The sequence below is a fragment of the Sturnira hondurensis genome, unplaced genomic scaffold (assembly GCF_014824575.4).
Source record: "Sturnira hondurensis isolate 20B ecotype Veracruz unplaced genomic scaffold, ASM1482457v3 Scaffold0022566, whole genome shotgun sequence".
In the NCBI taxonomy this organism is placed as follows: Eukaryota; Metazoa; Chordata; class Mammalia; order Chiroptera; family Phyllostomidae; genus Sturnira; species Sturnira hondurensis.
In genome coordinates, this window is record NW_028095197.1 from 18,690,831 (window position 1) to 18,705,281 (window position 14,451).

At 39.4% G+C, this 14,451-nt stretch overlaps 1 protein-coding gene across 5 annotated transcripts in view; it reads right to left on the minus strand.

Moving 5' to 3' along the window:
- Positions 1-232: 232 nt before the first annotated feature.
- Positions 233-14,451, minus strand: part of LPAR1 (lysophosphatidic acid receptor 1) — a 124,706-nt gene continuing 110,487 nt past the window's right edge. For all 5 annotated transcript variants that reach the window (XM_037035915.1, XM_037035912.1, XM_037035910.1 and 2 more), the window contains one exon: positions 233-2,739. In XM_037035915.1, the coding sequence (XP_036891810.1) occupies positions 2,438-2,739 (302 nt within the window). In that variant the 3' untranslated portion in view covers positions 233-2,437. The remainder of the gene's footprint in view (positions 2,740-14,451) is intronic.

A 14,451-nucleotide genomic window follows, 5' to 3' on the forward strand; every position in this document is an offset into this window, starting at 1 on the left:
CTAACAGTTATACTGTTGAAGAAATGTACTGTCCCTCAGACTTTAATGCAATATAAACTGGACACGGGAAAAACTTATTACTCAGACTGAAAACAGCAGTTCTGAGCTAGGGAAGCACACGGTGGGAGTTTCCCTTCAGAAGTCAGAGATAAAGAAGGTCACAGGAAGAAAGGTGGCATGCAATGCAAACCAAAGACTTGAACAAGAGAATAGCCCTGACCAGAACCACACATTGCCAAACACTGATTGAGAAGGATTTATTAAGGTCCAATTAGTATGCTTTTAATGTCCAATAGTCCACATCACCTTCAGAATACATGCACAGGAGTAAAAGTCCAAGTTCATTTCTTTCACTTCCAGTATAAAATGCTCTGCATGGTCTTCATACTGTATGAAGTATGTGCAAATGCCTTTCTGCTAACAGGTTATCCACACTCTCTTCACTCTGGGCACTTCACATGTCTGCCCTCTGTTCCAATGGTGACTATGCACGACTTCCCCCTCCCCAGACAATCCTCCTCCTTCTGGACATCTTCCTCTTAAACGTCCTCCCGACTTTCCCAGACCTGCTTCATGACTGTGACTTTACTGGTTACTTATCACAACCAACTGGTTCATTCACTAGTTTTTCTAGCCAATGAATTAAGTAGGTATCACCTAATATGGCCGCAGTCTATCTGGGGTGATTCTGAGAGAATACACAGTATCCAGTCACATTTTGACACTCAACCAATTTGCTGCAGAAGGATCCCAAGATCCTTAATATGAAGAAGATCCTTCATTCACTTGGCACATTTGATTTTGCATTTTCTTGAATTCTAATGATGCATGACAGGTATGGCTACCAAGAGCTGAATTGTTGGTCCCTCGAGCAAAATTTGGAATCGCTACACCTATGAATTAGGGTATCCTGGTTATTTGTGCTAGCTGACCATTTCTAGTCCATCTTGTTTCATATACATAAAAAGTCACTCTAAACTAACCACTGGGCTTCCTTTGTAAAAAGGTAATTTAACTGGCTTTCCTCACAATTGTCACCCATGAGGTGCAAAGCAGGAAATCCCTTTTTATAAAAGGTATGAGTATAAAAAGACATTTCACATTTAAAAAAAAATCCTTCATGAGAACATGTCCTAAGTAAATAATCAATTATATGGAGAGTTTTATGTACATAAAATTTTTGCAACATCATTTATAATAATGAAAATTAGAAATAACCTAAGTAATCAACAATATGGAAATGGTTAAATAAACTGAGTTGCATACATTACATGGAACATTATATAGCCATGAAAAGTAAGTTTTTGTAAAATTTTTAATGCCATAGGATATTAAATATGGCAATTCTGTAGTGAAAAAAACCTGGTTATAAAATTGTTTATAGTATGATCCCAATTATATAAAAAGGCATATAATATGTATATATAGGCATACATGGGGTAGGGGGAGAGCTGATAACGCTGATGACCTCTGGGTTGTGATATTATGAGTAATTATATTTTCTGTTTTATATGTGTCTGCATTTTTCAAGTTTTCTACAATGACTATGTATTATTTCATAATACAGAAAAACACAGACTATTTAAAAATTCCTCAGATGTACTAATAATTAGAATGTACTTGATATAAATATGTGGGAACATTATTACTGTGCATCTTCTATGACTTTTTTAGAGTACATATTATTTTGATAATAAACTTACATCCCATTTTTGTTTTATATGTGTTACAACACTTTAACAAAAGATAATATTGTGATTAGAGTATCGTTTGCTTCATAACCTAAACAAATACCGGCTTTGACATCTAGGTTCTACTATTTTCTAGAAGATTTAAAATTAATACCCTCTTATCTTTTTAAGTAAGGCATACTGCATACATACATTCCATGCATGCTTTCTAACAAAAATAATTCTAATTTACAGTTTTCCTACATAAGGAAAAAAATGAAGTTATGGTAGTTTCAAAACAGTCTATAGTCTTATCCATCGCAAGCATGCTGATAGGCATAAACATGTTTATTAAATGAAATGTATCCTTTAAAAACAAAAAAGGGAAGTCTGTATGTAAATGAAGTTGTAGATTCAGCTAGTCAAAATGTACTCTGACCTGCACCAAGCCACACAAAACCCTTTGAAGTCTAGTTAGTGCAGTCTATCTAAACAGACACTCCAGCGCCTACTCATAAATTCCATGACAAGGTCTCCACTTTCTAATTTCAGAAGGAATGGGGATCCAGGTGAGGTTCGTCACATGATCTAATTTTCAACATGTATCAAGTCTTGCTGTGTCTAGGAACAAATACTGCCATTGGTTAGTGTTTAAGTACATGAGTTTATTTTTCCTCTCTCGGACACCCCACACCTTGCCCTGGCACTTCGGTGGGGGGAGGCTCTTGGTCCCTCCATAGACCATGGCTGCCTTCCTCGTTTCCTTTCTAAACCATGGAGTGGTCATTGCTGTGAACTCCAGCCAAGATGGTGTGGTTGAGGGAGGAAGCGGAGCGGTCGGAGCCTTCCGTGGGGCCGCTGGTGTTCTCACTGCGCTGGCAGCAGAGGATCTGCCTGAAGGTGGCGCTCATCTCCTTGTCGCGGTAGGAGTAGATGATGGGGTTCATGGCGGAGTTGAATTCAGCAAGCAGGAGGAAAAATTTCTCGTAGGCCAGGACATCGCACTGGGGGCAGCACACGTCGAGAAGCAGCAAGACCAGTCCAGGAGTCCAGCAGATGATAAAGGCACCTACAGGGACAAGGATGGAAACCGGGAGGATTTTAAAAAGAGAGAACAAAAATATGTATATATGTATATAATTATGAAGCAAGCAATCATAAGGTGAAGTAATATCAGTTTAATATAAAAACACTGAAATTCAAAGCCACCAGATCACCATCTGAAATCAAATGTTCATAGTCTGGATAATCAAAAAAATTTTAATGATGATAAAGTAATCAATTTATTAAAATCTTATTAATGCAGACCCTATTGAAACAGAGTATTTGTGAAACATTTATGATAATAATTACTTTGAGCAAAACACTGAGTTGCTAAGCAACTGAAACATGAAAAACTACATTCAGGTTATACACTTTGACCCTTGCAGAAGTATGGTTCTCAGCAACATAAGACTGTTTTTAGGCAAAAGATCAGTACTCTAACGAGTGTTGTTTAAGGCGCAGTTTCTGGATTCGGGTCAAATGGGCTCACACCCTTGCTCTGATGTTTACTAAAGTGGGTGAATTTGGGCAAACTATTTTTGTACCTCAGTTTTCTCCTCTAATAATAATGATTACATTCACTTTATTAGCTTCATTGTGAGGAGTACAGGAGTGCTAAGAAAAAATCATGCAGTATTCTTTAGCAGTAACAACAATAACCATAATATTGTTTGTATCTGCTCAGTAGCATGAGCCTCTTTAGAAAGAGCAATTCCCAATGATAAGATGTCTGTTTACTTTTATTTTTATTCAACAGTCACTTAAGTGGTGCTTTTCTACATATTTTTTTTTAATATTAACCCATTTAATCCACACAACAGCCAAATGAGATAGACACAGTTATCCCATCCTATAGATGAAGAAACTGAGACCCTCCAAACTGAAACAACTTGCTTAAAGCCATGATACTAGAATGTGGCAGACAAACCTCAGAGTTTCTGCTTATAGTGGCTGAATCCAGAGTCCATACTCCAGAAAACACTTTTGTATTTTCTCTTCTTGAAATGAATAAAATTAAATATTTTAACCCAACTTTTATATGCTTTAGATGGTTTACCGATTTAGATCAACTTTATTTATCCTCTTTCTGCCCCAACTATGCGGAATCATTGAGAGTTTACTAGAACTGTAAAAGGAATGGAGTTGTCGGTTATATTCTTAGTTCTAGCTCTTTAGTTCCTGAAATCATTCATTTGGCTTCCAGGGAAAACGGAGGTTCTGAAACAGCATCCCCATCTCCCTCCGTGTTACTCCGGGATGACCTGGGATCCTCAGCTAAGAGAACAGGCACCCAATGAATGGGTGGCACTGTCAGGTCCCATTACATCTCCCCGACATGTGTAATAAGCTACACAAGGAGCCGACAGCAAATAGAGACGATCCCAGAAGAGCTTCTGAGTTTTTAGGTTTAAATGCCTCTGGCCTAGGTAAACGGGGCTTTGGACTGAGGTGGCAGTGACCTTGGACTAGCCTCAAGGAACGAGGTTCACAAAATGTAAACAAACACAATTTAGTCTCCAAACAGCCCGGTTGTGTTCAATGTGAGCTTTCTTTTTTGAACCTTTTTTAGCAGAGAAATGAAAATAAAGACAGGAGAAAAGTATCCCTGTAAAGCTCTTTGTTCTAAAACACAAATGTGTATTGGTTTTAAACTGCCATTCACTTTGAAAACTGTCCAAGGTGCTTCATTTTCTAATAAATACAATACCTTAACTTTCCTTAGAGAGAAAAAAATATTTCAAACATCAGGAGAGAAGAGTTAAGAAGCTATTTGAACTTCAAATAAATTTGTTAATAAAGTACTTATTCCAAGTCCTCACATTACCTTGCTCAAAAATCGCTCAGAAAGCTAAACATAAAGGAAAATCAAAGGAATGCCTCTTGAGTTTCCAAAACGATGCATTATTCATTCAGAAGCCAGGAAGGGAATCGTTCCCAGGGAGGAAAATGCTTGGATGGAACATGCATAGCCCCATTATTCCATTTACTTGGAGACTAAAACATGCAAGTCCTTCATGAATGGGACAGCATTCTTTCAAGTTTCCTTTCCCCTTCCTTTTATCAAAGCTCTAATTGAACTCAAATTCAGAGCTTGATTAGATACCAGCAACATGTAGCTCAATAGATTTATTTAAAACAAAATGATCCTTTGCTCGTGCCAGGCAGCAGAAGGGAAATCCTTATTCACATGGACTTGCTCAAACTGTATGACTTTGTTCAAAAATGACAGACGTCAGATGCAATCTTTCGTTATTTATAATTTCTTCTCATTCTTAAATCCAAGAAGAGCGCGATTTTTTAAATAAAAGCCATTGTCTCATAAACTAGTCTAACAGGCCTAAATTTTAGATCTCTCCCCCAAAATGAATGCAAGGAGCCTTGCGAGATTGGAGACAAGAAGTGGGAAACACTGTGGCCTGACACCAGGGCTAATCTGCACGGAGGCTTCTTTGAGGAGCTCAAAGTCCTCTTCCCTTCTTCTCACTGAAAAGCAGTGTTCTCAGTACTGTGGTTAGGCCCGAGGACACAGTCCTAGCACTGTGTTTGCACTGCAAGACTCGACTGAGTAATTTGAAGAGCTCACAGGACAGGCTTCAAAAAAACAACATCCAAAACCAACTATACAAGTGTCCCCTCCTTTTTCACAGAGGTACCATGAACCAAACTGACCAAAGGATGCTAATGGACTACATAAGAGGAAGATGGGGCCTGGAAAATTCCGAGGTGATTAGACTCCTAAACAATAGTGAGTGAATATCATGAAATTAAGTTTCTTCAAAGTATGGATTTGCCAACAAGCTCCTAAAAACAAAAACTGCACCCAAGCCCCTTCAGTAATAAGTAGGTAATCATCATTCATTCAGGTCATAGTACGCTGTGGACCCTATCAACACATAATCTGTACAGACTCAAGTATATACCTATAAGGCAGGTTGAGAAGAGTAAAAAGAACCTCCATGTCCACATCCATAAAGTGGGCAAGTAACGAACAGTGCCCTGTCAACTCCATACGGTACAGCAAGGATCAAAGTGAGACGCAGCCTGTGAAGTCCTCTGTACACTGCACGCCCACCTCACTGCCTGACCTACAGTATGTGGGTGGCATACTGGGTAAAGGCTGGTACAGTGCAGGGCAGAGTTCCTCTGGGGCAGAACAGGGAGGCATGCTCTGGACCACGAAGATCTGGCATTTCCAAAAGCTCTGACATAACACCATCCTGCCTGTAAGACATTCCTAGAGCTTGCGCTTGGGTGTAAGGAGGATGACAGGAGGGTAAGGTGAGGAAACACACTGAAGCACAGAAGCCCCAAATCATTTTGGAGGTTCTCCCAAGTTAACTCAATACCTACCAAGATGTAGAAGAAAATAACGTGGCACCCCACAGAAACAGTGCTTTAGTTCCAGAATGTTTCTGATGGACGAGTCCCCACAGACTAGGGCATAAAACCAGGGAATGGTATGTAACAGCATGAAAGTAAGAGGAAGCACGTGTAGATTACCATTATTTATTGTAAAGTCAGAAGCAGAAGTGGCAGCAGATAAGACGTCCAAGGTCATGAAGACCTTGTACATGGCCTGACTCAGACATTTCACATTTCTCCAGCTCACCGATTCTCAACCCTAGCCACACACTATAATAACCAGCAGAGCTTGTAAGAAATAATGATTCTCATCTGCCCCTCCTCTTATAAGAGTTTAATTTCATTGGCCTCATGGGTTAGACTCTCATTTAATATACAACACTGTAACAGAGTGGATGAAAAAATGATCCAGATAAAAGTAATGGCAAAAACATCAGATGCTTCCCAATTCCAGAGGAGAAATAATGAGAGCCTGAACTGGGGCTGTGACCATGAGGAGAGACGTATCGAAGGAGAAAAGTATCTCGGAGATGGACAGCAAGAAATGGATAAGAAAGATGCAGGAGTCTGGGATGACTCCTGGGTTATCCACCAGGTGAGGGAAGAACGATGCTACTTTTCACTGCAGGAGGAAACACGGGGGGGAAAGGTTGGGGTTTTCTGAGTTGAGGTGAGAACAGAGATGAGGACCTGCGTTTACATCTTGAGTTTGAGGTACCTGCAGGATCAGGTGGAGATGCCTTGAAGACATCATGATAGGCTGATGACAATTTGAATCCCAGGAAAACTGTCTCTAAGTATGCTGAACAAGAGGAGTTACATTCTGCATGATTTGCCAATATTACAAGTAACATGGGGAGAAGGATGTTCAGAAACAATGTCTGGGTTGGAATAAACAGCAGAAGTTTCTCTTCCTGGAGCAAGCTTCATTCCCGTCTTACACCCCTGTCAAGCCCATCCGTGAGGGCCCTGCTACCCACCAAGACGCAAGGAGAGGTGCTGGAATGTGGACGCCAAAAGCAGGGAGGAGGGAGGATATTTTGAAACATCAGGTCACAGCTGCAGAACCTGATCGAGTTACCTGCCCCACCTTCCCGCACGTCTATACAACCCCATCAGCTGAACAATGCTTACCACCTGGTCTCACAATTAGACTTTTTCTCGAGTGACCTTTCCCTGGCTAGTAGGTCTTCACTTACATAAGGAACGCAAGAACCAGAATTAAAGAGGGAAAGTATCTAACAGAGAAGACCTCCAGGGAGAGAGCCCAAGAGCGTTGATGGAAAAAACAGAAAGCATTTCCAGTCTGGCTGGCAAATTATGTTTCTACCAAAAAAAAATCAGACATTCCACAGATCTAAAACAAGGTAAATCAATTCTACACCCAGGCTGTGTCCAAGTTAATCTCTACTTGGCCTCGCTCTTCCAATGAGAATCTCAGGAACGGGTTTCTCATTCTCAGGGTCATGGGTGGAGATCAAGGACAGGGGGATGGAAATAAGTGTTCAAATACAGAAACAACTTTTTATTTTGTCCCTAAGTTATATTATTTCCCCAGGGCAGCACCTTGGTACCCCAGAATCCAACCTACTTTTAATTCATTTCTCTAGTCATATAGTGATGTCCGCTGTTAAGTTACATATATAAGACCTGGCTAGCTAGGAAATCCTTCTAAATTATACATTATCATAAAAGAGTCTATATTAGACAACAGACCCTAGTAAAAGCTTATTCTTAGTCAAGTGATCATTGCAATGGAAATAAATGTGTGTAAACGATACTTTTGAGATTCAGGCTTTTTTCTCTAAAAGAGTAACCTAGATTGATTACAAAATCTGTTTTCTAGAACATTAAGAATATACATACAGTTAACACAACAGAGAAAGCCCCACAATAAGTCCTCTGTCTCCCAATAGCAATCTCCCTTCACCTAGTTTAGTGCCCAACACTTCCACTTTTTCATGGTCACGGTGAATGTTTCATACATTTAAAGTGTCATGCTTTTATTCATTGTGTAATGTACTCTACTGTTTCTCTTGCGTAAGACCCATAGGCACATTTATCTTTTAGAGAAGGGCATTCAAAATTCACAGATCTCCAAAGCAGGGAGGACACTCAGTATGTGAGTATTCCTGGGTGCAAGTCCCAGTCCCGTAATACTGTCCTGATCACAGCGCTGGCCTCCCTGTGAAGGAGAATGCCTCCCAGCACCATATCCTCTCCTTCACAGGAAGCAGTGAGCCGCATGCACAGACCTGCTCCACATCCCATTGCAGACTCTGACTCTCAGCCTGCAGCTGTACAGGGGAGAGCCCATGCTGATGGGGCACGCGTGCTAGCCCTACCTCTTACAGAAGAACCTCTGTGGTTGAAAACAGCCGGCAGAAACCACCTCTCCATGGCTGCAACTCTAGCCAAGCAAGCAGTACCTCTTATCTGCCTTTTGCCACAGGTTCCTAACCTAACCAATTCCTCTTCCTCCATGCTTCTTCCCTAAAATTCAACGTGCACAGAACAGCCAGAATGCGTAAGTCAATTCACAGTATATCACTTTCCTGCTTAAAATCCCACCAAGGCTTCCTGTTTGAAATCCTTGTTGTGGTCCCTAATGCCCCCACCAGACCAGACTGCACCTTTATCTCTTCCCACTCACCTCTCACTCACCGGCTTCTAAGCACACACACCAAGAAACTTCGTTTCTGTCTCAGGACATTTGCATTTATGGTTTCTTCACCTAGGACTACTCTTTCTGTAGATCTTCCTATCTACTTTGCTTACCACAAAATCTACCCATGATTACCCTAGCTAAAGCGGCCCCCTCTCCCCTGTTACATTATTCTACTTCACCATCTTCATATCCCTTATCTATACCCAAATCATCTCCTTTTACACTAATTGTTACAGTATATTTCCATGACCATTTAGTCCCCTTATAATCCTTTCCCCCACCAAATTATCTTATTCACTGGTTTATGTCCTAGCTTCCTTCAGTGAAGACATGGGCTCTGAAAAGGAAGGAAAGCTATTTCCTGCCTGTATCTCCAGCATCTAGAACAGTATCCGGCCTGCAGCGGACACTCAATGTATCTTCTGCTGACTGGACTGGCAAGTCACAGCTAAGTGCCTACCAGACATATCCAAAATAAGAAAAACTAATTAGTAGAAAAGTCATTAAATCCTGTTTAGAAAACAAATATTAAGCCCTACAGTGTGCAAGGCCTTTGAATGAGAGCCACAAGACAGCCAAAGGGGCATGCGGTAGACCCTATATGCAAAAGTCTCAATAAATATACATTTGTTGCTGTAGCATAAACTAGCCTACTGTTACTAATACTGATGGGTGTCAGATTATCTATGGAATCTCCTAAACTCTGGAGAATGCGGCTGGGTCGTGAGTGAGGGCAGGTATGGCATTAGTCAGGCTGCCACTACAAGAATGGTTCAGTAGGATGACACTACCTGACCAGACCCTGGATCCCACAGTCTCTGCCGAGAAAAATCACTAATGGTCCCACACACCTTTGTGTCAATCCCTCAAGATTCCAAGTTCCATGCAGGGCTATTAAATCATGATTAAGTCTCAAATTCATGCTCTAGATATCAGAGATTGGGGAGAGAGGAAACATCCTACCATCCAGCATAGAATGTCTGACCACTTTTTAAAGTACAAAGGACATTCCTAATAATTTATGAGCAAAATTGCTGTTCTTTCATAATGTTAAGTTTGAATATTCATTAGACTTTTTCAAGTGTCATACTTGCATTTTTTTGCAGGAACTCAAATTGGTGAATTATTTTTATACATTTACATTCTGATAACTTGTAATACAGTTTACTTAAAAGGAACACACAATTTATGACAGGATGATAAGGATAATTCTCATTAACTGTCAATAACTCTCAATAATGGTCTGTCAGCTGCTTTTCTTACAGTGACTGTTATCTAGATGACAGCATGAAGCTAATTTCTTGAATTGTTATGCCTTTTTTTTCCAATAGAAAGTTTAAGAAATATAGAAAAATGTAAACAGACATCTCTTAGAGCCCTGAGCTATAGTACTGACTGGTATAGCTCAGTTAGTTGGACATTGTCCTGTGAAGCAAAAGGTCTCTGGTTTGATTCCCAGTCAGGGCACATGCCTAGGTTGCAGGTTCAGTCCCCACTCAGGGGTGTATAAGAAGCCACAGATCGACATCTCTCCCTCTATCCCTCTCTTCCCCTCGCTCTAAAAATAAATTAATAAAATCTTTTTAAAAATAAAAAATTGTAAAAGTCACTTATAGTAATGCAGTCTAGAGACACTATAGTATATAATCTCATACTCTTAAAATGTTGTTTCTCTTCATTTTAAATTTGTGCCTCTTTTCTAACTGCATATAAAATTAACATTGAAAGGCTATATATTAGTGATGGATAAGAGAGGATTGGGCAACCCAATTTTTTATTTTCAGAAACATGCTTTTGTTCTGATTGGTGTTTTTGTTCTGATTGGTGTTTTTATACAGCAATATGACCTAATTGGATCACTACAATATCCTCTTGAATCTGTGAAGATATCAATTATAATTTCTTTGATGCTGCTTTGTGTTTCCTATACTACCCGTTTCCCCGTAAGACACTGCATTATGTACAAATGCAGCTGTGGGGCATCAGCAGACATCTGCTCGTTTGCAGGAGGCTTTCCTGGAGGGGAGATGCCCTGAGAAGACATGACAGTCAGTTGCCAGCAAAGTCAGCTTTTCCCTATTGGGACACCCTCCAATGAGTAGGCAAATTGATATACTAGACAATCATTCTTTTTTTTTTAAAGATTTTTATTTATCTATCTTTAGAGGGGAAGGGAAGGAGAGAGGGAGAGAAATATCAATGTATGGTTGCCTCTCGTGCATCCCCTGCTGGGAACTGGCCTGCAACCCAGGCATGTGCCCTGACTTGGAATCCAACCACGATCCTCTGGTTCACAGGCCCGTGCTCAGTCCACTGAGCTACACCAGCCAGGGCTAGACAATCATTCTGAGGGAGAGGTGTGCTCCTCTCAAAGCCCTTATCCGCAAATGGAGAAAATGACGTTGTGATGATGCTCAAACAATATGGAAGGAGGATGGCCATCTCCTCAGCTCCAAATGCTAAGAAATCAAGAGAATTGGCAAACGAAAGGTGCGCTGAGTTATATGTCCTGATAACACCTCCCCCTCAACACACACACAGACACACACTCACTCGAATAGCAGCTAATGTTCTTCTGGCGCAGCGCATGACCCCTGGGGTCTCTGTGAGGACACAAAACAGGAAATGCTTGAAATTTACTTTCAACAAAACCAAACCATGGTAAACCATGCTATGATGGGTCACAGCTCTACCCTTTGTCCCTAAATATGTTTCCTGATTTCTACTCACTTCTGTCTTAGGGTGAACTGAAAAACAATTCTACTCCATATGCCTACCAAAGCATGTTCGTATGAGCTCCTGCCACTTTAAAATGAGATATATTTTAAGCTTAGGAAAAAATACAATTTATGTATATGCACACATATGCTATATACTTGTATATGTGTTGTGTGTATACACACACACAAGTCCATACCTGCACACACATTCAGAACAGTCACAGCATTTAAGTATCTTAAAAAGCACAGTAGTATTTCTTTTCTTTCACATGCAGTAGGCTACGGGGCCCAATCAAGAAGGATAATGCTACTTACATATTCTTATCTAGAAAACAATTCACCCTTCTGAGAATAGAAGGGTGAATCTTTTCAATAGAAGGGTTTAAATCTTTTAAACCACTCCTAAACCTCGTGATAGACTGCAAACTTTTTAAAAAGCAAATTTCCCCCCTTATTTTAAAACTAAGTCTTAGGTCTCACAGAAAATCAATATTGTCAGCTTCAGACCAACCCCATCTAACTCAGAAAGTGATACTAAACTTATTGCATGACTGCAGTCCAGCTGTTTCCAAGGAGATTTGAATAATATTTATATCCCTTTAAAAGAATAAATGAAATTCCCCCAAGGAATTTTTTTTCCTAGCAAAGGTTCACCATAAACAGGGAATTTATAAGTAGTTTTGCAACATATTTGATTTTTGGCTGCGAATGAAGACTGTCCCAAAATGATATAAGTCTAAACAAGTATAATAAGCCAGCCGAAATGCTCACGGAATACAGCTGATGACAGATTCCTGTGGATTTTACTCTTTGTAGTTCATGAACTACCGGCATGGAGCAACAAGATCTGTATTACTCAACAGACAAACTTCAGGGACAAAGAAATGTAGTGGAAATTTCATTTATAACTCATTTTCTTACTAACAAAAGGGAGAAAGAAATTAATGTAATCCAACAGCTAATCCAGACAAATTTGTGAAATAGTCCCGCAAACTAAATAGTTTTTTTTTAAAAAACTACACACCCATGTGTGTGTGTGTACTTTCTAATGGCCAAAAGACAAGAAAAGAAGAAGAAGAAAAATTGTAAATATGATCACTCTTTCTGAGATTGGCTATGGCTCCTCATGTCCTGGATTGATATCCATGAAGCATGGACTCTTGGCAGACTAGGGGGAGACACAAGGTGTTCTGCTACATCCTGATAGCTGTGTGTGTGCCAAAGATATCTCCCCTTATCAAACCCTTTTATGAAAAATGTTTTTAAAGGCACAAAAACAATTACTCAAGTGGGAAGTGGGTATTTAGGCTAAAGAGTTCCAAATTCACAATCGGCAACATATTTTTCTACATGAATTTCAATTATTTTAACTACAAGTTCAGAGTAAAGCATCGGTTACTCAAAACTAACAATACTGAGTATCGCAAAGCAAGTTCTAATACATAAATCCTGAACAAAAGTCAATCAGCTCTAAAGCCGTCAAAATAAACTGCAACAATATTACTTCTGGGAATTTATCCTATCTATTCACACACAATACAATTATTCAGGTACAAAGAATTCTTTGTGGCATTCTTTATTTTTAAAAATTGAAAAGGATCTAGGGAACCATGAGTAGGGAAGTAAAATAAATTGTTGTGTTGATAGAGTAGAATCCTATTCAACTTCTCAAAGTTATTAAGACATTCTACCCTTACTGGTAATAAATGATCTTCAAGATATATTGCCAAGTAAAACAAATAAGATACAGACAAAATCTGCCTGAGCAACAACAACCGCAAGTCATGTGTACTCACAATCACAGATGCCCTATAGTAAACCCCAGATGAAGCCAATAACTAATTTCACATATTTGGAACATGAAATTATAAAAATAATACATTAAGGATTTTATTTGACCTTAAAATAGCAGTTTGTATTCATTTATCAGCCTTTCTACTGTAGAGCCAGCCTTCCAATTTGAATGTGGGTCTGCTAGCTGGGGTTCTGCAAGATCTTCCAAGCAAAGCCACACCAGCAAAGCACCACATAGTACTTCCAAATTGGCTCTTAAAAAGTGGACTTAGAACTTAAAATTTCTGTAAAGCAATTTGAGTGCAAAAACGTTGCAGATTTTTTATGGTTTCCTCCAAATTTATAGTTGTTCTTACCAGCAAATTTAAAGCAATCTCTTTCTGCAATTTGCCTTCACTGAATATTTAACAAAAAATTCACCTTAGTTTTTCCAGAAATATTTTCTTGTTGTACATATTTTATTAGAAAATGTAGTATGTAGTTAGCCAGTTACATCATTTTTATAATAACCTGGCATAAACAGCTTTAGGAGCAAACACAGTTGGTTCCTGGTAACTGTCAAGAGCTGAATTCTTTTGCCTTAGGGCTATAGTTTACTAATCTTTTTCTTTCCTTTTTCTTTTTACTCATCTAAATACATGAGTGTGAACTATAAGCCAGATACTATCCTAGGTACTGGAAACACCACAGTGAAAGTCTCTCCCCTCATTGAGCTCAGGTTCTAGGAGGTATGTGAGTGACAACTAACAGAACATATGAGTAAACTATTGTTTAGAGGGTATTATATTTGAACACTATGGAAGACCAACCGTGGAGTTAGGGGCTCACACAGTGATCCAGACAAGAGATGATGGTTTCTTTTAACACGAGAAAGTGGTGGTAACAGATACATGATGATGGTAAACTGATATAATTTGCTAATAGGCTGGATGTTGGGAAGAGACAGGGGTTGAGAAAAACTGTAAGCAACTGAAATACAGGACTTAGAGACAAGGAGGTCATGGATGACAGTTCAGTGGAGAATGGAAGCCTGACTGGAGTAAATTCAAGCGCAGACACAAGACAACTCAACACCAACACCAAAACAAAAAACAAAAAAAACCCCAAACAGTCCTATTAAATAATGGGCAAAGGACTTGATATTTCTTTTTTTTTATTTTTTTCAATTTTTTAATTTAATTCTTGTTCAAGT